This window comes from Mucor velutinosus, assembly GCF_035048745.1.
Source record: "Mucor velutinosus strain NIH1002 chromosome Unknown tig00001547, whole genome shotgun sequence".
Lineage (NCBI taxonomy): Eukaryota > Fungi > Mucoromycota > Mucoromycetes > Mucorales > Mucoraceae > Mucor > Mucor velutinosus.
The window spans coordinates 1,227,954-1,255,092 of NW_027041901.1; the positions used below are offsets into that span (position 1 = coordinate 1,227,954).

The 27,139-nt window shown below is 38.8% G+C and overlaps 6 protein-coding genes across 6 annotated transcripts; 4 read left to right on the forward strand and 2 right to left on the reverse strand.

Annotated features, from left to right (window-relative positions):
- Window positions 1–3,497: 3,497 nt before the first annotated feature.
- Window positions 3,498–5,264, forward strand: ATC70_006847 (uncharacterized protein; the record flags this gene model as incomplete). Its single annotated transcript, XM_064826115.1, has 1 exon — window positions 3,498–5,264. The coding sequence occupies one exon, from the start codon at window positions 3,498–3,500 to the stop codon at window positions 5,262–5,264; it is 1,767 nt and encodes a 588-aa protein (XP_064687629.1).
- Window positions 5,265–5,431: 167 nt separating this feature from the next.
- ATC70_006848 (uncharacterized protein) lies at window positions 5,432–6,897 on the reverse strand (the record flags this gene model as incomplete). The annotated part of the gene is made up of 8 exons (XM_064826116.1): window positions 5,432–5,550; window positions 5,605–5,659; window positions 5,718–5,899; window positions 5,965–6,031; window positions 6,085–6,228; window positions 6,290–6,639; window positions 6,697–6,782; window positions 6,842–6,897. The coding sequence occupies 8 exons, from the start codon at window positions 6,895–6,897 to the stop codon at window positions 5,432–5,434; spliced, it is 1,059 nt and encodes a 352-aa protein (XP_064687630.1).
- A 728-nt stretch (window positions 6,898–7,625) lies between these two features.
- ATC70_006849 (uncharacterized protein) lies at window positions 7,626–7,892 on the forward strand (the record flags this gene model as incomplete). The annotated part of the gene is made up of 1 exon (XM_064826117.1): window positions 7,626–7,892. One exon carries the CDS (start codon window positions 7,626–7,628, stop codon window positions 7,890–7,892), a length of 267 nt encoding a protein of 88 aa, XP_064687631.1.
- A 147-nt stretch (window positions 7,893–8,039) lies between these two features.
- ATC70_006850 (uncharacterized protein) lies at window positions 8,040–8,549 on the forward strand (the record flags this gene model as incomplete). Its single annotated transcript, XM_064826118.1, has 1 exon — window positions 8,040–8,549. One exon carries the CDS (start codon window positions 8,040–8,042, stop codon window positions 8,547–8,549), a length of 510 nt encoding a protein of 169 aa, XP_064687632.1.
- Window positions 8,550–21,965: 13,416 nt separating this feature from the next.
- ATC70_006851 (uncharacterized protein) lies at window positions 21,966–22,274 on the reverse strand (the record flags this gene model as incomplete). The annotated part of the gene is made up of 1 exon (XM_064826119.1): window positions 21,966–22,274. The coding sequence occupies one exon, from the start codon at window positions 22,272–22,274 to the stop codon at window positions 21,966–21,968; it is 309 nt and encodes a 102-aa protein (XP_064687633.1).
- Window positions 22,275–25,088: 2,814 nt separating this feature from the next.
- Window positions 25,089–25,862, forward strand: PRP5 (pre-mRNA processing RNA-helicase; the record flags this gene model as incomplete). Its single annotated transcript, XM_064826120.1, has 5 exons — window positions 25,089–25,163; window positions 25,223–25,378; window positions 25,434–25,498; window positions 25,558–25,668; window positions 25,721–25,862. The coding sequence occupies 5 exons, from the start codon at window positions 25,089–25,091 to the stop codon at window positions 25,860–25,862; spliced, it is 549 nt and encodes a 182-aa protein (XP_064687634.1).
- Between the last annotated feature and the right edge of the window lie 1,277 nt (window positions 25,863–27,139).

Consider the following 27,139-nt stretch of genomic DNA (forward strand, 5'->3'; position numbering starts at 1 on the left):
GCCATTTTATCGTTGATGGTGGATGCATTTAACACAGACGTGTATTTGCTATACCAATAATTTAGTCATGTTATCCTATACAGGCGCCTCCTTTGTATGGTCAGCCATGGATTCAGTTTGCCGCGAACAGCTTGAATAAAAGACGTCGTATCCATTACACATAGGCTGTGTATATATCTACTCGATGAGATTCCTTTGCCACAAAACCCTTCCCTCCATTAGAAGAACCTAGGGTGAGAAGGGTATATCTCTATGCTCCCGGCATTCTTCTAACAGATCCATTCGATTTGCCTGTATTTACCCCCACCCCTTTCTTTCGCATATATCCAAATATGACAGCCGATCCGCAAGGAGATGAACATGATACTATAATTGCATTACTTTTTAATTGAATGTGTCATGACAACGGAAACTTTACGGAGCAGCATTATCATTTATTTCAGTCTATTTGAGGAGAGAGAAGAGTTAATGCAGAATATCTTTTTCATCGATCAAAAAACCAAATAGACATTACAGATTGCATAATTTTTGGGATGTGCTGCTGTTTCTGGATTTCATGACCACATCCTAATCCACATGTATACTCTCTTGAGCACATACATAGTTAGCAGAGTGGTAGACCACAGTTCTTTGCGAATGGTTAACGCACAGAGGCATTCAGAGATGCTGCATTAAGCATACATATACATTTTGATCTAATTTGCCCAGTGCAAAAAGCGCATTCCAGGAATTTAACAGCGTGATTATTTGATTTAAGCAATTGCATTTGCGAACACGCATAAACAGGTGCAAGTTCCATCAAGATTGTATCACCAAGGTACGATCTAGTAACAAATAATCAAAAGGGAGGCAGCATTATTCAGCAAGTTTCGCTGTGTATTGCAATGCCAGGCAGAGACGCGCTAAAATGTCACTTTTTAACCATTCACTATCACTGAAGTCCCTCCATAAGCGATATACATTTGTGGATTTGACTTTCTTATAATGCTCCATGTCTGTATCAATGAGAACAGTTCATATATGGGTAGGCAGCTTACTGGCATTGCCTCTTACTACTCAAAAGTATGCAAAACGCAGTGTGCGCTGGATATATTTGAGCAGTAATTTGTCGTAATAGAAGCAGCTTTGGGCCGCTAGAATAGCGTCCAACAATCACTCTTGTCTATAAGTTACTTCCTGACAACTTTGCCCAACTTTTTTAAGACCAAAAAAACATCGACCAAAATCGACTCAAAAGCATGAGGGATACCTCATGAAAATCATCAAGAATCAAACGATCGCATTTTTGACCTCAAAATTGAAGACTTTTACTATAGCATATAATAAATCAAAATGTTTCTCTCGATCCAGCCCAGCCTCCGAAACCACTTGTGTAGGTCTTTCATATGCAAAATTTCTACATCTTGGCCCAAATCGTTATTTCATATTTTCATAAATTGCTCGGTAAGTTCATTCAAACACTTCTTTTATTTGGCACCATTGGAAGCGCCTTTGAAAGTACCACAGGAAAGCTCAAAGGAACAAGGGATGATCATCACAATTTACATAGTCGAATTTCGTAAAATAGTTCAACTGAAGTCGCAAAAGACCAGAATTTTTTTTTAGGGCAAAAGAGCAGAATTTGACAAATCTAGGGCAAAAATCTTTATCTGGGTTTAAATCGATTTCGCTGCTTGTTGCCAAAATCAGTTTCTCTCTTATTATTAGCATGATTGCAGTGATGTTCTTGAAGTTTGTAAGAACGGGATTGCGAATTGAATATCGCTAGAGCCTAGTTCGGCTACAGTATTTTCACTTTTTTCGTGGGGTTTCACATCTGATGGCTTAGGTGCTTATAAAACGCTCTTCTAAATACAAACCTCAGTGTAAATGCAAACCTGCACTTCCTAAATTGGAAAGCCTTAGTAATACCCAATATATGAATATAGGCGTGTTTTATTCATCAGTCTACAAATGAACCATAGCATGGCATTTGGATACCTAGTTTGAAGCTGTATCGCAGCTTAGTATTAGAGCTTTGTAAAAGACACAACCCAGTCCAAGAAGCTTGGGTTGTGCAACTCATTTTTAGCGACATGGATTGATTTTCTTGTCATCAAATCAATCGGATATCAGTCAATTGACACTTCATTAATCGTTCATACCAGAGTGTATAAGTTTCTGATATACCTAGCGCTTCTGATACCTTTTCACTGCTTATTTACAGAAAAATACTTATAACCATGCTACTGCAAAGGATAACCGACGACTATTGACAGCCAAAATTGGACAACTACGGAGCCCACAGGTCAATCGGCCAAAGTGAGTATTTCTTTTCATTTTTTAAACAAACTCTGTCATATAGTGATAGACTCAGCAACCCAAAAACCAAAATTATTGGTATATTTCAAATATAGAAAAACGTACATATTGAAAAATGGCGTTCTGGTTCTTAACGTTGAGGCAACATATTGAAGTGATAAGTGTCCAGTTTATTGCAAGACTGACAGCGCCTCTCATTTCTCGTTAGATTTGCCAACTCACTGAATGCAGGAAATGTATAGCCTCTTTCATCGCATAATAATCTTACCTAATCTGAATCAAACACAGCAAATTGCTTTGTTTGTGGTCAGATCAAGTTTCAGTCCTTGATTAAGCAACACATTGTGTTATTAATTTCCCTAAACCGCGTTAAATGTTTTGAAATGGTTCGCACTAGCCTTACGAGAATAAATTTCTTATAGCTATGTCTTGTGAACATACTCAGCGCATGTCTTTTATGATCATGAACGACACCGCAATTTTTGACATATTCTTATAAAATACTATTAATCGGATGTCTTCCGAATAATTCTTTTTGCTTGGATGATGGCCCTGAATTTGGGCATATTCCTGGGTAGCACAACTTGACAGAATTGACACATTGGTAAACTTGCCTTATAAAGGCGCTTGAAGTTGAGCTATTGCAAGGACGATAATAACAAGCATTAGCCTGTAAACTGGTTATAAACAATGGTGCTTAGTGCAATGAAAATCCAACTGATTTCTGGAATATTGATCTTGTTCAAGCGCTTTGGTTGATATCTCATCCTGCACAGATGAGGTGACCCCAACGATATCTCAAGTTAATTTATTGTTTATATATTTATGCAATTAATGGACGAAATGTCAGCGGCGAAGACCCCTTTTCACGTAATTGATTTGAATCATTTTCCTGGGTATCATTGCTTTCTAGCTTTTAATAGACCAACTTGCGCGTGGTTTATTACTGTAAGAAATCAGTAGAAAATAAGCAATAAATGCCCAGTTTCAGAATAGCCGTTGAGTTGCCGTGTTTAGAGAATTCCAATGTTTATTTTTATTATGATCGAGATCATCAGTTTGGCGCTAAGGAAAGCATTGCAATTAATGATGTGATTCATACGACGGAACATGTCAACAAAAATCATATAAATACAAGGTGATCAAAGCGTCGTTGCTATTTCTGCATCATTCAAACACATAATACCTCAATTAAAATGACTCGTAGTATCGCTGTATTGCTTGTAGGTTTAGCATCTCTCTGTGCTTCTACTTTGGCGAATCCCATTGCATTTCGTTCCAATGCTATTGACACATCTTCAAACTTAAATTCAAGCATAGATAGCCCCTTTGGTGATCTGAGAAAGCGCAAGAACCATGATACCTACGTCTGTACCTGTACCTATACCAAGGGATCCAATAAAAAACACAAGTTTACAACCACTGTTACTGAAAGCGACATCAAGACGGTGACCAAGACGGTGTATCCATCAACTCAAAAGCCTGGTGCTACTGTCACTGTGACCAAGGGCGGTAGTGGTGCTACTGTAACTGTTACAAAAGCAACCCATACAGTGACCCATCATGCTAGCAAGACAAAGGGTGATGACTCTCTCGTCACTGTAACCGTTACTCGAACTAAGACTCAAACTGAAACTGCTACCTCTACCGTTATTGTCGATGATAGCACCACCACCATCAAGGCACCTTCTAGTACTGCTACTGCCACTGCCACTGATAGCGGAATTATTACCAAGACCATCACAAAGAAGGGAGGGCATCACAAGCACAACGGTAAAGAAACTATCGTCATCATTCATCCTGCTGAAACCATCACCATCACTAAAAAGCACGGTAAAAAGGTCACTTCTGTCAAGCCCAAATCCACAAAGACTGTTACCACCACACTCTCAATGGTCACTCATACTGTTACAGAGCCCGAATCTACTATTACTGTCACTAAGAACCACAAAACCAAGACTACTGTAAAGCCCGGAAAGACCACCACTGTTATTGAACCTGCCACTACTACATCAACTACTGATTCTGCCTCATCCGATGGCTATTCCACACAAACATCTACCAGTACTTCATCTACATCTTCTCTCCACACAGCTTCTACTACTGGATCCACTTCGTCTAATGCTTCTGTTTCTGCTGTCATATCGACAGAATCTGATTTCACAACTGCTACCACCTCAGGTGCCATCACTTCTACAAGCGCTTCATCCACTACCAAAACCTCCACCGGCCCTCACTCTTCTTCTACTGAATCCGGCTCAACCAAGGCCGACTCCACCACCTCCAGTGTTTCTGATTCTGCCACAGGTACCTCCACCACTCCCACATCAGAGGCCAAGACTTCTTCTGATGAGTCTTCTATCATCACATCTGAATTCTCCACCAAATCTTTTACCAATTCTGATATTACTAGCAAGCATGAAGAGACAACATCCACCTCTGCTGATAAGGAGACCACTTCTACTTCTGAGGCTCATAAGGCTACTTCTACAACAGAGAAGGATGGTGAACCTACCTCGAGCATCGAGGATAAGGAAACCTCTACTTCTGAACAAAAGTCTACACCTACCTTTACTAGCCACAAGAGCAGCTCCACCGATGGCGGTGAGTCTACATCAACCAAGGATAAAGAGAATACTACAAGCACGGAAAAGAACAGTACCTCTACTACTGCCAAGGATGAGCCTACTACAACCGCTGAGCAAGACAAGGTTACTACCACATCAACCAAGCAAAAGACATCTGCTTCTGAAGAGGATGAGCCTATCAGCACCACCAAGGAGAAGACCACCACGACGGCTGAAGAGAAACCTACTACTACTGCCAAAAAGGAGGAGAAGAGCACAGCTACCAAGGACACTGAGGATAAGGAGACATCTTCTTCCAAAGATTCCAAAGATGAAGAGGATAAGGCCACTACCAAGGATGAAGATGCTTCAGCCACCAAGAACAGTGATGAGTAACCCTATTTTCACTCTACTGGCATTCCCTATCACGTACATGAGAAACGCTTAGCAAATCGTTTGTAATTCTGGTCAACTACATACTATAGCTATCTCTCCATTTCTATCATGTTTCTTTTCAATCAAAATCATACCAAAATAAAAGCAATTCATATAAATCAAATCTATTAAGCTTTTTTATTGTTTAGCTTTGTAATTCCATTCTCATTCAGTTCATCAATTTCTAGGCTAGACAAGCCCAAGATATCCTTCAAAACTTCGGTTGTATGCGCGCCCAAGTCAGGACCTATATGTATGGTTAGCAGATGTTTGAAAGAACGTGAGCGATCTGTGATATTACCAGCCCATTCGGTTGAACCAGGAGTTGTACCGAGGACAGGCGACATTCCAGGAACCTATTTACATGGCAGATGAATAATTTTTATTGATAGAGAGGGGCATACACTCTATTACCTTCAAATTCCATCCTCTGCCATCTTCTTTGGTTCCTACTGTAATATTCTCAATCATGCCTCTTGCATTGATATGGCCATCCTCCACTATATCCTTGGCATCATAAATCTTTCCTGCGGGCACAGACACTTTTTCTAATACATCAAGCACTTCATCCGTAGTGCGCTCGGATGTCCAAGCAGCTATTGTAAATACGTACTACTTTGTAAGCATTACCCCCATTTAGCTATTCGAAAGATACACTTACAGATGGCACCATCAATAGCTTCTTGCTCCTTGACTCTATCCGAGTTCACCTTGTACTTTTCACCAGTCTATATATCACCGTTAGCCAGTATTTATATGCCAAGATGAATGAAACGCTTACAAGGTCACTTCTTCCAATGGCATTCATGAGTCGAACATAGATACTATCTCCATTTCCACCAATGATAACATGCTTTCCATCTTTACAAGGATACGTATTTGTAGGGACGATACCAGTCAATGTAGTTCCAGATGGTTGACGGATCTGTTTGGTGCATTCAACACTGTGAGTACATCCCTCTGGTTTACAAAACCTTAGATGTTACCTGATTAAATCGATCGTATTCAGGAACAACGCTTTCCATCATATTGAGCATACTTTCGTAAATGGCTACATCAACGACCTGTCCAGTTCTCTCAGCTTGATTCTGACTAAGCTTGTTTTTGGCTACCAACGACAACAGTACACCAAGGGTAGCATGCAAGCCAGCCAAGGAATCCCCCAAGCTCATATTGGGCCTTACAGGAGGTTGTCCTGGATGTCCATTGATGAATCTAAACCCACCCATACCTTCACACACTGAAGCGTATCCTGGTCGTTTTGAGTAAGGCCCAGTCTGGCCATAGCCAGAGATGCGAGTATAAATCAGTTTAGGGTTGGAAGGATATATATCCTCTATAGGCTCTTGAGTAATTTGACATGTCTTGCATCAGCTCAACTCTACTGTCTTACCTGGCCCTAAACCCCATTTTTCCATTGTTCCAGGTTTGAAATTCTCGATAAGAACATCTGATTTTTCGGCCAAGCGTTTGACAAGTCTAGTATATCTTATGTCAAAACCATAGCATTCTCCTTGTAAATCCTCTTTTCCACTTACTTGCGGCCCTTCTCTGTCTTCAAATCAATACAGACTGATTTTTTGTTCCTTGCCATGGATCGGAACCATGGACTCTGACCATCACTGTCTAGGTTGCGCCAAATACGGAGAGGATCACCGATAATTGGTGGCTCAATTTTAATCTGCAGTCGTTTACACTGGTCAGCACCTTTGCATTAACTGATCTTGTAGGCATCCAACTTACCACCTCTAATGAATGCAATCAAATTTTAGTGAGTCGTATAACAAACATAGTATATGATTTCTTTTCTATTACCTGCACCATAATAACTGTTGTCCAATTCGACAATAAATCCCAATCAGTTAGAATGCGAGTTGCTTTTTTGAATAATGTCAACATTACCCGAGAATCGATCCACAAAATGGGCCAGCAATCAGCTGATTGTACGATAAAAATGCTTAGTCCAGCGCTTAAAATTGATGGCTACCATTCTAAGATTATACCTGTCCTAATTCCAAAACTCGGATCCCTTCCAGGGGCTTTGTAACTTTGGTTGCATTAAATCTTCTCGAAATGCCTAATTACCACGTTAATCGGCATTAATACACATCTAAAATATGCATCGCATCGACGAGTCGAACATTTACCTGAAGCCTTCAGGCTAAAGTGTAAAGTATTTCGACTGAGCATATCAAAAAAAAAAATATATTGAAAAGAAAAAGAAGATCTGATTTTTGACATTCAGGCACGTTTCTGGTTGGAAAATGCGATGAGTCTAATCCAATCAAACTTGCTTGTTTGATGTAACATGGAGGAGCGTAGATGCTGCCGCACAGACTGACAGATTTGGTGGGTTACTACTTGGAGAGAAACACCGAGGAAAATTTTCGTAATGCCTTGACGTGCATACTGTCGCATTACATATACCTTCGTGGTTCTTCTGCTTGTGATACAGAGCTGGCTGATCTGCAGTCCGTGGCATACGAAAATGAAGGGCCAACGCTCTGTCCTAGTCTGCTGTTCTTGATGACTGAAAGCAAGACCAACCACCTCGGCCATCTGCAGATTGGCGGATGTATTCGCAACTAGTGTGTCGAGATATGCCCACTGATGCTGCTCTTGTTTTACCTGTTAGCGCATTTTTAATCGAATGGCGAACCTTTCCGGAACCTCTCCACTTCAAAAGAGTGGTTCAATATCAAACTCTTCAATGCCTCAAGCTCATCAACAGAGCAAATGGATCGCAAAACGCACAGTGCTGCAGTCAAGGATGGCCTGCTTGCTTGTTGCATTAGCTCATCCAAGGCTACTCATTTGTTTCGCGGTGCTGGTGCTCGCATGGCTGATGCATTTGGTGTCAACGAGAGCCAGATACGAAGAAACGGACGCTGGAACTCTAGCAGCATTAACAGGGCGTATCTTACGGGTTTACTCCGAAATCTCATGAGACAGCTTGCTGACTTTCCAAAGGAAATTGTTTATTCTTACCTACCAAGGGGTACTCTGAAACTGCCCGAGGAATTGCAGAGAGTGGCGTATCACGAGTTAAAAGAATGGGTTGATCGCATTAACTCTAAGACAGCGCAAAAGACAGGTACCGTGGTTGGTTTCATCAAATTGCTGCGTTCGCTGAGAACGGGTTTCCTCCAAAACTCTGTACAAATGCGAAAGCCATTTCCTGATCGTTTCATCTGGCATCATATCATTTTAGGACACCCGTTATTGTGCAAGAAATTCAGCGAGTAAGTTGTAGCATATTTGCAATCATTCTCCTTGAAGTAACCTTATTGTAATCTCAGAGATTTGTCGCTGTTTAGAATAACAAAATATAGACAGAGTAAATACAATTAGAACTGAATATATTTATTATGTTATTCCAAGATTGAATAGGGATCAAAACTAGTGTAGATATCAAAGGTATTTATAGTTATTTGACAGTGCCGCAGCAATAGGACCTTGATCTTGAATGCGGGATAATTGTATAAGCCTTGAACCAGTAACGAGGATGTGCTGCATCAGAACTCATGAACCACCAGTCAAGGATAAACAACAAAGATGATCCAGGATAGAATGTTCTTCCTAATAGCTTTGACGGAAGAACATTTGTCGGAATTGAAACCCACTTCCAGGGACGAAAGACCATAGGCTACCACTCTCTAGGAACCAGGATATAGATTAGCCATTTGATGGCACCACTCATGTTCCTTCGTGCTGCTTGAATAAAGACCTCTCGCTTCTACTATGCATCTCAGCTCATTCTCAGATCCTCTTATGTAATAAACGACGCTTAATACATTTGCCTCTCAGAGATGATCTATATCCTCAACAGTCGCTTAATGTACAAGACCAAAAGGCCAATGATCCAATTGGCATGCAGCTACGTGCTGCTGTGCCTATCATTGAAGCGGAAAATACTATTGTACTATGTCCAAAAACTTTGGTATGAGGTAAAAGATAACAGCTCACGAAACTGAAGCTTGTAGGAAATTAACGATAAACAACGCATATTTGGCGGGGCATTTGATACTGCTGGGAGAATCCTGTGTCTAATATACTGCTGTATAGTGCCTACTATTATACAAGCTTTTTTAACCATATAGTCAATTTAAGAGATATTCCTCATATGAAAGTGTTTAATGGATGCTAGATCAAATGGTTGCATCTTGTCTTGCCTTAGAATATATAAAAGAACTTAAATTGTAACAGTTTAGATACCCTTTTATTACAAAAACAATATAGAGTTAAATGACAGATCAATAAAAGATCAACTAGCTAAAACCCTTTGGTGCCTCATCCTCCGAGCCAATCAAATTGTTTGAAAACTCCGCTGACCTAAAAAAAAAATTGCGAGGGTTTCCCCCGGTTTTGATGTGAGGCAAAATTTTAAGCGCCGTTATAATAGCAATATAGCCGCCGCTATCATCAAACTTCCCCCAGGTGCTAGAGCATGCCTTACTTACACCACCTAGCTTTAAATACTGGCATTGAGGCCCTCAATCATCACTAAAGTAAGTAGCGATAACCAAGTGGAGGCAGCCTATCTACCTCCTAGCCTCGGATAGAGTCTTGTTGAGCTTCAGGGATAGGCACATCCACACAACGTAAAAAAAGGTATGCTTCAAAGAAACATAATAATAAAAGAAGCGAACATAATAATACTATAGAAGTATAGTACGTTATGAATAAAACATTAAAAATGTTCACGTTATTATATTCTTGTTATTGCAACAAAAATATATACATGAGCAATGTGCATGATAACAGTCTGATGATGTAAAAGAACACAAATGCGCACAATTGCAGGAGCAACAGTAGCAGCAGTATAAGTGTTGTAATACAACATGAAGACCAATGTTGTTTTCATGTGAAGCGACAGAGGCAACACAAACAACAATCCACGGTTATATAACATAGTATCACAAGAAGGGTGATACAATTATATAGCAGTGTGTCATGCTTGTTGTTCGTAAATACGAAGCAACAACATTGCAAGTATTTGTTGAGCTGATCATATCACAGCCAGCAAAAAAAAAAGAAAAGGCAATAAAGCAAACAGCATGAATGCATTATCGCGGGAAAGGAAGCAGTAGTACAAACGTTCAAAGAAGTTTATATCATTGCGACCACAAGAAAAAAAAGATACTTACTACTTCTTACCACAGCATCACGACCAGAGACAGACCAGAGAACCAGCATACATCAAAGACAACAGACCACAGGATAAGCAAACATCAGAGAAGAACCACCGAAGCAACGATATACCATCAAAGCAGCCACCGCCAAGTGTGCAGCCAGTGCACAGCAAAAGATCAGAAATAGATCCCTAGTAGAGTTATTCCAAGTATAACCACAGTATAAAACGCGTTAACACTGTATCTTACGTCTATTGCGCAGCTTTCAATTATACTTGCTTCAATTCTATTCACAAAGGCAGCGTTGTTTCATGAGTAGAGAGCTTGCGAAGTATAGTATATATATATATATATAAAGACGAAAAAAAAAAAGGAAAAAAAAATGCTAATAGAAGGCTGAGGCTAAAAGACGTCACTGTTATCAATGTACCGCAAGGTAAGTACTAGAATTTGATAGCTTGCTACAAGGTAGCAAAGCAAGATATGAATTAGCGATTTTCACCATGAGGTTCGCCAACACCTTACCTATTAATCCGTTACATGTAATTAAGAGGTTATATTTGACAAGGGTAGCGAATTTACGTTTGAATTGAGCTACATACTAAAAAAAAAGGCGGTATTTTAAACTATCAATAGCCCAACCTCCATAATACTCAAAATGAGGATTCATGGATTTCTGAAATCGTTTAGCCTTAATATCATGCGACTCTGAAAATAAAATTGCTTTCCAGCTAAATAAAACTTGGGGTAGAATTTAAAGGAAAATCTAATGATACCAATTTTAAGTGTTTTGGCCGACGTTATTAGGCTGATTTTTGATAGAATAGTTTTTGCGATTTTTTGGTTGTTTTTGACAGATTACCAGGTTTCTGTCATCAGAGCTTCACTTGCAATACTCATCATAGTTTAGAACAGACAAGAGCCTATCGAACAAGCCCTGATTCAAAGCTCTAGTATGGCTCTATCACGAGATATCGCCAATTTTGTACCTCGAGAGAAATTGCTATCCAGATTTTTGCCTTGCTATCACAGGCAAATTTTGCATAAAAATCGATGATTTTGCAAGATTACATTTTTTGTCATATCTCAGGAAAGATGTGTCGTATTTGAATAAAACAAAAACCATTGAATAGCTCTACGTTGGATCTACTTTTATGTAAAAAGTCTAGGTTACAAATATACGCTTCCTTCATGATTTTACTTAAAAACTCTGTATTTTACGATCTTTAGGCAGAAACGTTGTCGAACAGTTCTAAATAGAGCTATATTAGCCACGGAACTTGGTACAGAACTGAAATGCGCATTGAATAATACCACACATAGATAATGTTATGTATCTTGTACATAAATAAGCTTATTTTTCGTCTGTTTTGGAGATTCTCTAAGGGGAGGAGTATGTATCGAATCTGCACTACTTCATCATCTATACTGTTCTTCAATGTGTAGACCAAAAAGAAGGAACTATCCTTTAAGGCCTAAATCAAGGAAAAAGACTATCGTTTAAAGCCTTACATTTAAAGCGGTACCATCAGTTTAAATAGAAGAGCTACACTACTACCGAAAAGGTCAGCTCCAGTCAAACTGTCGAAAATGGATCGCTCAAAGGTAGCATTTGTTACAGTGGCGCATATAACTTTTCTTTTGTGCACCAGCATTCGTCAGCACTAGTCCATGCATGTGCCCTGTGTTTATTTTATAAACTTGAGTACCGTATAGGTGTTTCCGTGCTGTTGTCAATGAAGAAAAATGTGCTTTTGCCACTATCAACTCCAATCTTGGGGGGAGAGGGGGGGTTTAAAACTCCATTTTGGAAGAAAAGTATCATAGATAGTTATATGACGCCTTATCTTGTAGAATAAAGAAAGGGGAACAAGATACAATGAATGGATTAAGTTGATTGAGTTGGGAAATTTATAAAACATGGCGTTTGTTTATATAATACATCATCTCTCAACAACAGCCCGCCATCCTATTATCTAACATTCAATTGCACCATTACTACTACTATTATTATTATTATTTTCTTTTTATCAACATTTGGCTATAGCAACATGCTACTTTCAATGCTCTAGCACTAGTATTTCAAAACTTGAATTTATATGGCCCAAATCTTGAAGCCAAAAATACTATTGTACTATGTCCAAAATCTTTGGTATGAGGTAAAAGAGAGCAACCCACGAAACTGAAGCTTGTAGGAAATTGATGATAAACAATGCATGTTTGTTGGGGCATTTGATACTGCTGGGAGAACCCTATGCCTAGTATATTGCTGTATAGCACACACTATTACACAAGCTTTTTTTTTTTTACTATAAAATAAATTTAAGAGATATTCCTCATATGAAAGTGTTTAATGGATGCTAGATCAAATGGTTGCATCTTGTCTTGCCTTAGAATATATAAAAGAACTTAAATTGTAACAGTTTAGATACCCTTTTATTACAAAAACAATATAGAGTTAAATGACAGATCAATAAAAGATCAACTAGCTAAAACCCTTTGGTGCCTCATCCTCCGAGCCAATCAAATTGTTTGAAAACTCCGCTGACCTAAAAAAAAAATTGCGAGGGTTTCCCCCGGTTTTGATGTGAGGCAAAATTTTAAGCGCCGTTATAATAGCAATATAGCCGCCGCTATCATCAAACTTCCCCCAGGTGCTAGAGCATGCCTTACTTACACCACCTAGCTTTAAATACTGGCATTGAGGCCCTCAATCATCACTAAAGTAAGTAGCGATAACCAAGTGGAGGCAGCCTATCTACCTCCTAGCCTCGGATAGAGTCTTGTTGAGCTTCAGGGATAGGCACATCCACACAACGTAAAAAAAGGTATGCTTCAAAGAAACATAATAATAAAAGAAGCGAACATAATAATACTATAGAAGTATAGTACGTTATGAATAAAACATTAAAAATGTTCACGTTATTATATTCTTGTTATTGCAACAAAAATATATACATGAGCAATGTGCATGATAACAGTCTGATGATGTAAAAGAACACAAATGCGCACAATTGCAGGAGCAACAGTAGCAGCAGTATAAGTGTTGTAATACAACATGAAGACCAATGTTGTTTTCATGTGAAGCGACAGAGGCAACACAAACAACAATCCACGGTTATATAACATAGTATCACAAGAAGGGTGATACAATTATATAGCAGTGTGTCATGCTTGTTGTTCGTAAATACGAAGCAACAACATTGCAAGTATTTGTTGAGCTGATCATATCACAGCCAGCAAAAAAAAAAGAAAAGGCAATAAAGCAAACAGCATGAATGCATTATCGCGGGAAAGGAAGCAGTAGTACAAACGTTCAAAGAAGTTTATATCATTGCGACCACAAGAAAAAAAAGATACTTACTACTTCTTACCACAGCATCACGACCAGAGACAGACCAGAGAACCAGCATACATCAAAGACAACAGACCACAGGATAAGCAAACATCAGAGAAGAACCACCGAAGCAACGATATACCATCAAAGCAGCCACCGCCAAGTGTGCAGCCAGTGCACAGCAAAAGATCAGAAATAGATCCCTAGTAGAGTTATTCCAAGTATAACCACAGTATAAAACGCGTTAACACTGTATCTTACGTCTATTGCGCAGCTTTCAATTATACTTGCTTCAATTCTATTCACAAAGGCAGCGTTGTTTCATGAGTAGAGAGCTTGCGAAGTATAGTATATATATATATATATAAAGACGAAAAAAAAAAAGGAAAAAAAAATGCTAATAGAAGGCTGAGGCTAAAAGACGTCACTGTTATCAATGTACCGCAAGGTAAGTACTAGAATTTGATAGCTTGCTACAAGGTAGCAAAGCAAGATATGAATTAGCGATTTTCACCATGAGGTTCGCCAACACCTTACCTATTAATCCGTTACATGTAATTAAGAGGTTATATTTGACAAGGGTAGCGAATTTACGTTTGAATTGAGCTACATACTAAAAAAAAAGGCGGTATTTTAAACTATCAATAGCCCAACCTCCATAATACTCAAAATGAGGATTCATGGATTTCTGAAATCGTTTAGCCTTAATATCATGCGACTCTGAAAATAAAATTGCTTTCCAGCTAAATAAAACTTGGGGTAGAATTTAAAGGAAAATCTAATGATACCAATTTTAAGTGTTTTGGCCGACGTTATTAGGCTGATTTTTGATAGAATAGTTTTTGCGATTTTTTGGTTGTTTTTGACAGATTACCAGGTTTCTGTCATCAGAGCTTCACTTGCAATACTCATCATAGTTTAGAACAGACAAGAGCCTATCGAACAAGCCCTGATTCAAAGCTCTAGTATGGCTCTATCACGAGATATCGCCAATTTTGTACCTCGAGAGAAATTGCTATCCAGATTTTTGCCTTGCTATCACAGGCAAATTTTGCATAAAAATCGATGATTTTGCAAGATTACATTTTTTGTCATATCTCAGGAAAGATGTGTCGTATTTGAATAAAACAAAAACCATTGAATAGCTCTACGTTGGATCTACTTTTATGTAAAAAGTCTAGGTTACAAATATACGCTTCCTTCATGATTTTACTTAAAAACTCTGTATTTTACGATCTTTAGGCAGAAACGTTGTCGAACAGTTCTAAATAGAGCTATATTAGCCACGGAACTTGGTACAGAACTGAAATGCGCATTGAATAATACCACACATAGATAATGTTATGTATCTTGTACATAAATAAGCTTATTTTTCGTCTGTTTTGGAGATTCTCTAAGGGGAGGAGTATGTATCGAATCTGCACTACTTCATCATCTATACTGTTCTTCAATGTGTAGACCAAAAAGAAGGAACTATCCTTTAAGGCCTAAATCAAGGAAAAAGACTATCGTTTAAAGCCTTACATTTAAAGCGGTACCATCAGTTTAAATAGAAGAGCTACACTACTACCGAAAAGGTCAGCTCCAGTCAAACTGTCGAAAATGGATCGCTCAAAGGTAGCATTTGTTACAGTGGCGCATATAACTTTTCTTTTGTGCACCAGCATTCGTCAGCACTAGTCCATGCATGTGCCCTGTGTTTATTTTATAAACTTGAGTACCGTATAGGTGTTTCCGTGCTGTTGTCAATGAAGAAAAATGTGCTTTTGCCACTATCAACTCCAATCTTGGGGGGAGAGGGGGGGTTTAAAACTCCATTTTGGAAGAAAAGTATCATAGATAGTTATATGACGCCTTATCTTGTAGAATAAAGAAAGGGGAACAAGATACAATGAATGGATTAAGTTGATTGAGTTGGGAAATTTATAAAACATGGCGTTTGTTTATATAATACATCATCTCTCAACAACAGCCCGCCATCCTATTATCTAACATTCAATTGCACCATTACTACTACTATTATTATTATTATTTTCTTTTTATCAACATTTGGCTATAGCAACATGCTACTTTCAATGCTCTAGCACTAGTATTTCAAAACTTGAATTTATATGGCCCAAATCTTGAAGCCAAAAATACTATTGTACTATGTCCAAAATCTTTGGTATGAGGTAAAAGAGAGCAACCCACGAAACTGAAGCTTGTAGGAAATTGATGATAAACAATGCATGTTTGTTGGGGCATTTGATACTGCTGGGAGAACCCTATGCCTAGTATATTGCTGTATAGCACACACTATTACACAAGCTTTTTTTTTTTTACTATAAAATAAATTTAAGAGATATTCCTCATATGAAAGTGTTTAATGGATGCTAGATCAAATGGTTGCATCTTGTCTTGCCTTAGAATATATAAAAGAACTTAAATTGTAACAGTTTAGATACCCTTTTATTACAAAAACAATATAGAGTTAAATGACAGATCAATAAAAGATCAACTAGCTAAAACCCTTTGGTGCCTCATCCTCCGAGCCAATCAAATTGTTTGAAAACTCCGCTGACCTAAAAAAAAAATTGCGAGGGTTTCCCCCGGTTTTGATGTGAGGCAAAATTTTAAGCGCCGTTATAATAGCAATATAGCCGCCGCTATCATCAAACTTCCCCCAGGTGCTAGAGCATGCCTTACTTACACCACCTAGCTTTAAATACTGGCATTGAGGCCCTCAATCATCACTAAAGTAAGTAGCGATAACCAAGTGGAGGCAGCCTATCTACCTCCTAGCCTCGGATAGAGTCTTGTTGAGCTTCAGGGATAGGCACATCCACACAACGTAAAAAAAGGTATGCTTCAAAGAAACATAATAATAAAAGAAGCGAACATAATAATACTATAGAAGTATAGTACGTTATGAATAAAACATTAAAAATGTTCACGTTATTATATTCTTGTTATTGCAACAAAAATATATACATGAGCAATGTGCATGATAACAGTCTGATGATGTAAAAGAACACAAATGCGCACAATTGCAGGAGCAACAGTAGCAGCAGTATAAGTGTTGTAATACAACATGAAGACCAATGTTGTTTTCATGTGAAGCGACAGAGGCAACACAAACAACAATCCACGGTTATATAACATAGTATCACAAGAAGGGTGATACAATTATATAGCAGTGTGTCATGCTTGTTGTTCGTAAATACGAAGCAACAACATTGCAAGTATTTGTTGAGCTGATCATATCACAGCCAGCAAAAAAAAAAGAAAAGGCAATAAAGCAAACAGCATGAATGCATTATCGCGGGAAAGGAAGCAGTAGTACAAACGTTCAAAGAAGTTTATATCATTGCGACCACAAGAAAAAAAAGATACTTACTACTTCTTACCACAGCATCACGACCAGAGACAGACCAGAGAACCAGCATACATCAAAGACAACAGACCACAGGATAAGCAAACATCAGAGAAGAACCACCGAAGCAACGATATACCATCAAAGCAGCCACCGCCAAGTGTGCAGCCAGTGCACAGCAAAAGATCAGAAATAGATCCCTAGTAGAGTTATTCCAAGTATAACCACAGTATAAAACGCGTTAACACTGTATCTTACGTCTATTGCGCAGCTTTCAATTATACTTGCTTCAATTCTATTCACAAAGGCAGCGTTGTTTCATGAGTAGAGAGCTTGCGAAGTATAGTATATATATATATATATAAAGACGAAAAAAAAAAAGGAAAAAAAAATGCTAATAGAAGGCTGAGGCTAAAAGACGTCACTGTTATCAATGTACCGCAAGGTAAGTACTAGAATTTGATAGCTTGCTACAAGGTAGCAAAGCAAGATATGAATTAGCGATTTTCACCATGAGGTTCGCCAACACCTTACCTATTAATCCGTTACATGTAATTAAGAGGTTATATTTGACAAGGGTAGCGAATTTACGTTTGAATTGAGCTACATACTAAAAAAAAAGGCGGTATTTTAAACTATCAATAGCCCAACCTCCATAATACTCAAAATGAGGATTCATGGATTTCTGAAATCGTTTAGCCTTAATATCATGCGACTCTGAAAATAAAATTGCTTTCCAGCTAAATAAAACTTGGGGTAGAATTTAAAGGAAAATCTAATGATACCAATTTTAAGTGTTTTGGCCGACGTTATTAGGCTGATTTTTGATAGAATAGTTTTTGCGATTTTTTGGTTGTTTTTGACAGATTACCAGGTTTCTGTCATCAGAGCTTCACTTGCAATACTCATCATAGTTTAGAACAGACAAGAGCCTATCGAACAAGCCCTGATTCAAAGCTCTAGTATGGCTCTATCACGAGATATCGCCAATTTTGTACCTCGAGAGAAATTGCTATCCAGATTTTTGCCTTGCTATCACAGGCAAATTTTGCATAAAAATCGATGATTTTGCAAGATTACATTTTTTGTCATATCTCAGGAAAGATGTGTCGTATTTGAATAAAACAAAAACCATTGAATAGCTCTACGTTGGATCTACTTTTATGTAAAAAGTCTAGGTTACAAATATACGCTTCCTTCATGATTTTACTTAAAAACTCTGTATTTTACGATCTTTAGGCAGAAACGTTGTCGAACAGTTCTAAATAGAGCTATATTAGCCACGGAACTTGGTACAGAACTGAAATGCGCATTGAATAATACCACACATAGATAATGTTATGTATCTTGTACATAAATAAGCTTATTTTTCGTCTGTTTTGGAGATTCTCTAAGGGGAGGAGTATGTATCGAATCTGCACTACTTCATCATCTATACTGTTCTTCAATGTGTAGACCAAAAAGAAGGAACTATCCTTTAAGGCCTAAATCAAGGAAAAAGACTATCGTTTAAAGCCTTACATTTAAAGCGGTACCATCAGTTTAAATAGAAGAGCTACACTACTACCGAAAAGGTCAGCTCCAGTCAAACTGTCGAAAATGGATCGCTCAAAGGTAGCATTTGTTACAGTGGCGCATATAACTTTTCTTTTGTGCACCAGCATTCGTCAGCACTAGTCCATGCATGTGCCCTGTGTTTATTTTATAAACTTGAGTACCGTATAGGTGTTTCCGTGCTGTTGTCAATGAAGAAAAATGTGCTTTTGCCACTATCAACTCCAATCTTGGGGGGAGAGGGGGGGTTTAAAACTCCATTTTGGAAGAAAAGTATCATAGATAGTTATATGACGCCTTATCTTGTAGAATAAAGAAAGGGGAACAAGATACAATGAATGGATTAAGTTGATTGAGTTGGGAAATTTATAAAACATGGCGTTTGTTTATATAATACATCATCTCTCAACAACAGCCCGCCATCCTATTATCTAACATTCAATTGCACCATTACTACTACTATTATTATTATTATTTTCTTTTTATCAACATTTGACTATAGCAACATGCTACTTTCAATGCGAAATTCAAAATCGAATTTCAAAGAGAATTCAAAAGAGATGAAAAAGAGAAAAGTGTAAGAACTAGAGAAAAAGGTGCGCGAGCAATGATTCCAAGGTATAGTCTCTGCCACAAATCAATATGTTTACAAGTCATACTGGACTGTCTCATAGGCAGGAAATCAAATGGTCTCCACCAATTTGGGTATTTCATATACAGTATTGTTGTCTTTTTGCTTAGGCTGCTCTACTACTGTATTATATGCATATGATATTCAATATACTCAAAAACCTTTCATTATCGGTGTGCTTAAAACGATGGAATGGGATATGGGAATGAGGCATGAGGCATGAGGCATGATCTGAAGACGGATACATTTCAAATGGATGACCTACCAAGAAGCGGTTGATCAGCAATCCTTTATTTACACAAGTAGAATATGAAATATCAGTGTCATTACTGCCGCCTCTGGTAGTAATGGTGAAGTTGGTAAGAGCTCGTCAAGCTTAACTCGTAGGTTACCCGCAGATTCAAGTAGGCCATTTTATTTTTGACTAATCCGCAACGAGTCTCTCAGAGCTATTTATTACGATATCCAATTAACATCACTACGTAGATCCAGTATAACACAAGTGCGTTCAATGCTATGAGTATGGTGGAGTAATCCCTATGTGTGGAGATGATGGTCATTATAACCATAGAAAAGAAGGCAATAATATTGAAGGCAGTGATCATGAAGATGACAGAGAATTTGGTGTATAGGATTATGGCAAATGCAATACGGATTGTAACACTGAGCATGGTAATGGCATGATAAAAAAGACGAGGAAGGTGGTGAATGTGAGGATAAAAGCGAGGTCGAGAATGACGATAAGAATGACAATGAGGGTGACGATGGGCTGGTAAATATTAGACTTCTAACATGGTGCGCGATTGAATAAATTCTTGACGTGAGCTTCCTCTATGTGGTCAGAATGGCTGTTTTCTTTCAAAGCTCCTTGGATTCGAAAGAAAATACTGATCATAATAGAATCGTGGCAATAGAGTATCAGCGCTTGTCATCATCACTCAGAGATCACACTCAAAAGGGATTATATGGCATTGTTTTGGGATCAACTGCATTAGTATCCTCTTATACTGTATGTCACTTCTCACGGCATAAACAAGACATGCAATAAACTGACGTGATCAGACACAAACTGACCTTGATCTATTAAGCTAGTATTGTCCTTTAAATGGGCTGGGGTAAATGCAACGTACAGTTGTTGCTTAATACGCTGTGTACTATGGCTTGACCTTTCGAAAGTTGCGTACACTCTTTTTCAATAAACTTAACACACTGTCCGGAAAAGAGTAAACACTGTTTTGATATTCTCATTAATTTGCATCTTATTAAAGTCGACTACACATTGCTTGCTTCGTGCCAAATGTATCACCTTGTATTATGAGACATTGCGGTATCAATGGTACTAGCCTGTCAATCTCGCTATGCTCGATGACGGCGTCGCCCTGCGGACTCTCGCTGAAGGCGTTTCTAATCAGAGACAATAAAAACCTGCTATTTAAGTAGATTTTAAACAACTTTCCAATAATAAAAAAAACATTATATTAGAGCCAGAAAGGGAAAGGTATTTCTCCCTGTATCTTCTCCCTTTGCTTATACATTGGTATCGACCGAAGCTATTATTGAAACGATGTGAAAGAGAGTTCAAGCTTTATGCAGCATTTATATATTACATTCTCCGTTTGTGCCACAGTTTTTGGTAGTAGAATTGTCATACCATTCGTTGGTGTTGCTCTCTAGCTGGCTATGTGTAAATACAGGACTTGTGTAAGATATACAGCGACTTTTCAGGTATTGTCATTGCAAAGGGTACGTTTGTAAGGAAGCCCCCCAAAAAAAAGCATTTGGGTTAAGCAATTGCCCTTTCAAATTCCATGATTCCCATTTAATCAGTATCGCAATTATCATTGCCATCAACAGAAAGGCATTTTTTTAAAGGTTTTTATTACTTGCTCCGCGTAGACAATAGTAGCAGGACTATAATCAAGCGGCGGGCGCAATTTTCTGTGATAATATTATATATGTTTAGACAAAATATGAGAACGATTTAAAAGAGGGACTATTATAGGCTGGCATGAATGAGATCTTCGTCGATCATTTTTTGGATGTCGAGTCAGATACTATTCAGCACAGCGGCGGGAGCGAAGGAAGTTTGATCGAAGATAAGACGATAGTGAGCCTTCCAAATGTTAGACATCGCAATGATAACTATATGATGGGAGGAAGCACGAGGCCGCTGACTATATCGAATATTGTAAACGTCGAGAGTGAGGAGGGAATGGCGGATATCATCAATGGTTACCGTGGGCCAGAGGAACTCAGAGATAATACCCTGCCAGACCGCTGCCTTGGGTGGACATTCAAAAAGGAAGTGGTCAGTGGAATCTTCAACTGAGGAACAGACAAAGCACAAGGGGGACAAGTAAACAGAGGGGAACCTCAGATTTAATATAGACTGATGGGGAATGCAATTGTTGATGAATCGATATACGACATTTCTTTGGATCATGGTCAGGGACAAAGACCAGAAAAACGACCATCGGGGAGATGCTATGGCAGCCAATCGTTGAGGAACGACGGAAGCAGATGAGCATGCTTGCCGAAACGATTTGGATCTACAGCCAGTGGAAGTCATTGCAAGGTTGTTGTCAGTTGTGAGGTGATCAACAAATGGTTGCAATGAAGGACTGGATGGTGAAGGAAAGACAGCGGAGGAAGGAACTCACAGAGGGAGAAAGAAGGGTTGCAACTTGAATGTGCCTTTTGCAATGCCCTGAATCAGTTGTCGAGGTGCACGCTGCCATACGGCAAGTGTGGGGTCGAAGGAACGTTTCCAATGGAGAAATTGCTTAGTTGTATGCACAGCAAAGACGTCGGCGACAGTCATTGAATGGATTTTGCGAGGCAATCTGACACCAAGTAGAGGGTCGGAAAATATGACGATGGATAGAGGCAGCATGAGAGCAGTGGGCAAGTTGATCACGACGTCGTCAAAGTTCCTCGGTAGCATGTCGATTGATTTGTACATCATGTCAATGGTGTTTGCGCGTCGTATTGTTATGAGCCGTCGTCGTGCAACTGGAAAGAGCAGCGGTAGTTGATGTTGAGAGGAACGGTTGTGGTTGTTGATATGATATACGAGAATAGCCAGCAGTGGATTATTAGTGGAAGACGAGGAATCCAATTGTAGTAAGGGAGATACCCAACGAAAGTACAATGCAGCATACTGGAGATTGACGTCGAGTATGCCGAGACCACCTTGGAATAATTGAAGCGAGCATTGGATGCTCGGCAGAATAAGTCTATGTAATACTTCAACAAACGAAGATCCTGTTTGTCATGTACAAAAACGAGTGCATCATCGGCATAGCAAAGTATTTTCGTAGGAATAACGGAAGCGGCAGCATTCACTTGATTTTCCATTTCTTAGCCACGGAAATCCCGGTCCTGTAGAATGCTTTGTAGAAATGGCTCAAAAGCTAAATCATAGCATATGCAAGAGATAGAGTCGCCCTGTTTGAATCCACGTAGCTTAGCTATTGGATCAGTAAAGCATCCATTGATGTTGATCTTGATTTGGTTGTGTGCCATGAGATTGTAGAGACAATTAACAATACTCGCTGGAAATCCAAAGCGATTCAAGACAGCCCGAAAGTAAGACAGATTAACACGGTCATAAGCTTTTTCTTGGTCAAGGAGCAGCCCAATGTCTCGATGGATAATAGGAGTTGTACCCTGCTGGTTGGCACAGAAAGACATTTAGGTCAGCCAGCAGCAATGCCCCAGCCAAAATTGGTTCAAACTCAGTTTGTCTTTTCTGTTCAGGATTGGATAGATATCAATTTTCTTCGACTTCTTTAATCTATTTTATGGTATTCGACTATATAAACTGTGATGATCACCTTACGCTTCATAACACATTCTTGAAGTACTTTTTAAGGGGCCTCCAATGGTGCTAATTGTAATAAGTGTTTTGACTGAACCTATTTAGCAATTTGTAAAAATATGAAAAGAGGTTTCTGGCCAAAATGTCGAAATTTTACATATCAAAGTCCTGCAAAGATGATTTCTGGGGTTACTTTAGGTCGATAGAGACATTTTGGTTCAATACGTACCATAGCAGAAGTCTTCATTATTAGGGTCAAAAACGCGATCGTTTGATTTTCGATGAAAACCATGAGGGGTATCTCATGCTTTTTGGTCGATTTTTGGCCATGTTTTTTGGGTCCTAAAAAAAAGTTGAGCAAAGGCGTCAGAAAGTAACTGCCAGATGAGAGCAACTGTTTGGTGCTATTCTGACGATCTAAAACGACCTTGAACTCAAGAAAACGCAGCTCAAATGCACTCAAATTGTGCTGTATTACGCACACTCTTGACTAAAAAGGGATAATATCTGTATGATACTTGCCCGTATATGAAATAGCTACGTGTATATGGATGTAGAGCATAACATAAGAACCAGGTCCACAGATGATATGAAAGGTTCTCATGTGTAAGTGGAGGGTCAACATGAAAGTAGCAGTGTTTTGATAAGATACGCAAAAATACGGCAAAATTCATAGTGACCTTCCGATATTATTATTCAATACCGGTTATCAATGTGATGATGCCTTCTGTAAATGTTAATCAATGGCTCGAAACGAGCCCCAGACACCTTCGTTTCACTTTCATATGAAGGGCCCAAATGCGAGAATGCAGGAATTTTTGGTACTGAAAACCTTTTCTACTACTATAAAGCTCTGAATGACCATGCCTCAATGTTACTAACATTTCAATGGCTTAAAATTTCAAGACTCGTGCAGCGACATTTTACATCAGGTCAGAGAAAACAGCAAGAGCAAATCTGTAGCATTGTTTGAAATCTGACTTTTTGCCCTGCTGTTGTATACATTTATCATTGCTACCTTGCTCTTAATAGACAATCGTCGTAGGTTTTTTTTTAGAAAAAACACATCATATAGATATAAAGTATGTTAAAAAGCTTTTCTCTATGGTTCAGGGATTACAAATATCTAGATATTCAATAAATCACATTCTTCGAAAAGCTATGCCAACAGTATATACCTATCGGATGCTAGAGCGGAACATACCGTAATTTCATGCAGTAATTTTAATTGGCTAAACACGATTATGTAGCAACGCTGTGTGGTCTACACTCATGTCATATTAGCATATAACGGATAGTTGCAAGTAAACCATTGACAAATCAGCATTATGTTCGTATTGTTTGATATTTGTGGATACTTGATCAGGGCTTTGGCCTTGCATATCCATTGAAATGGCCCATAATGTCAACCTTTATCCTCTTTTTACATCCCAGTGGTGGGCATTTTTCTACTGCTACATTGGTCTATTATATATTAGAAGATGGATGACACTTAGGGCTACATAGCTAAAACGTAATTACTATCATTGACGTTAAATGTGCACAAAGCACTATAGATCCTATCAATTATATTAGGGTGAATGGCCCGTAATTTTATGGCTTGTATGTAGTATGATTTCATTCAAATGCAACATGAGCAGTAATTCATACAAATACAGGCTGGCCAACAAAGGAATTATCCTTGATCCTTTGAAACGTATAGAGCGGACGATTCATGTTCTGGTCACACCTAACGATGCGGAAGTCCAATAAAAGGTATCACCCCGGGATGTAATGTTTGCTATAATTTTACTATTACGCGCCCATGGATGGCAGCCCTTTTGTTTTGTTTTTTCCTTTACTCTTATATCTCTCGATTACAAATAAACTCGAGGGTTTAATAGTAAGTATTGCACAGAATGCCTCGAAACAAATGCAAAGGTTGATGTAGCAAGATCGTAGCAGAAACGCACATTTGGAATGAGCTCATCTATAAGATTAACGGGGCGTAGAAGCGACACTGATGTTGTGTTAACAGAAGAGATTGCAAATGCTGTAAGTTGGAGCTAGAAGAGTACATCGAGAGATAGGTAGAATTAACCAAGAAGATATAGTTGAGAGTGGAATTACCTCGACGTTATCGCCTGGCACCCGAGATGACACTACTATACAGTCTAGATCAGCATGGGATCAGCTTATCCTCGCTTTATCGATTAGTGAAAGCCAACAAAGGTCCATGTGTGCTAGTGATAAAGGATGCAGATGATAATGTATAGTCAGCAGTATATTATACAGCATCGATATTCATTATGTGCCATTGTGTAGGTGTTTGGCGCATTTTTGAATGAGCCTTTGAGGCCAGGAACTCGCTATTACGGCACTGGTGAATGGTGAGTTATCTAGTGAAGGGAGAAAGAAAGAAATCGCTTATTTGTATGAATCTTGCTAGTTTTCTATGGAAATGGAATTCAACGGAATCCCAAATCAAAGCATACAAATGGACTGGCAAAAATGAGTATATGATCCTTTCAGACATTGATTTCATAGCGATTGGCGGAGGGTAAAGTTACTAGTGCGCATTAGACAAGATGACACTAACACGTCTGTACTAGGGAGGGTGTATTCGGCTTATGGATAAACTCAGAGTTGGAGAAAGGTTATAGTCAGACTTGTCCTACTTTTGATAATGAAAGGTTATCGCCAAAACCCGAGTTTGAATGTGTAGAACTGGAAGTTTGGGGATTTCGTATCTGATGACATTTCAATTGTATTATGCTATAGATTTTATTTTGCAGTGATAAAGAAAACAATCCTGTTCAACATGTCGTTCGTATGGAATTTTCTCTCAAGTCTTATCTAGTCTATTCATTTAAGGAGAATTTACATTGTTTGCGTTGTGTTCAGGTGTAACTGTAAAGAAAATCTCGGGAAAAATCTCGGGCAATCTCAACAAAGTCGCAGGAAAATAATTCTTCGACACACACAGGAATCATATTATGTGTCAGGCATGGCCAGTACTCAAATAGTGCTTGACGACTGTCCGTAGCTGCTATACCATGCATGAAAGATTATCTCAGGGCAAAGCGATTTTTGCGTTGATTACTTCAAAAGACTTTAGCAATCAGGTTAATATCATGCATTGCTGATGGACGGATGAAACGGCATAGCTGGCAGGAGTAGAAGCTGCAATATGTACGATGAAGCTTAACCCTACAACACCTTCCATCAGCACGGCATATAATTCTTCAACATTTACTTGAGAATGGCATTAAATAATGATGAATTTTTGAGAAATCAGTGCTGCTTGGATGGAATCTACCAGCTGCGCAAGCAGTAATGGGCGCTAGCATAGATGTATCAAATGGAATTAGGTTCTACGAGATAGATTTCAACACATTTTCATGAAAACGCTACTCTGGAACTGACTTGTTCCGATAAATGGACTTCAAGTTCCCCCTTCAAGTACAACAAAAAAAAGACGAGAAAGAGAGAGAGAGAGAAAAGTACATCTGAGCCATTCATGGGGCAAAATCTTTGTGCAAGCCATAGTTTGGGGCGTGGATCCAGGAATCGTTTAATTAAATGCTGTTACTAATGAAGATGCCGCGCAACTAGCAGAAGATGCTGTCATCACATTGCGTTGAATCAGTATTGCTGCTTTTCCATCTGAAAAAACGTTCAAGATGTAACATCATTACACGAGCAAAATCTGATATGGTTTTGATAAGGTTACTCTTTCAAGTCGCGTTCAAATCATCTGCAGTTGTGGCATCACTGGCCATGCCCCGTTCTCTTTAGATGAAGATTGTCCTAGTAACTTGCAATGGCTCCAATGTGTATTCAGGGCTTCAATGGACTACGCTGCCTAGGCAACGATGTGTAGCAGACTATTCTTTATCAAAATGTCGAATCCATTCAGGGTCCATTCATTTGACGTCTTCTCATCAGGGTCCAATCAAAAGTAGATGTAGGAGATGCATTTAGCCCCAAAACTGATAAATGCTCCAAGTTTGATTGGCTGTATTCGCGTT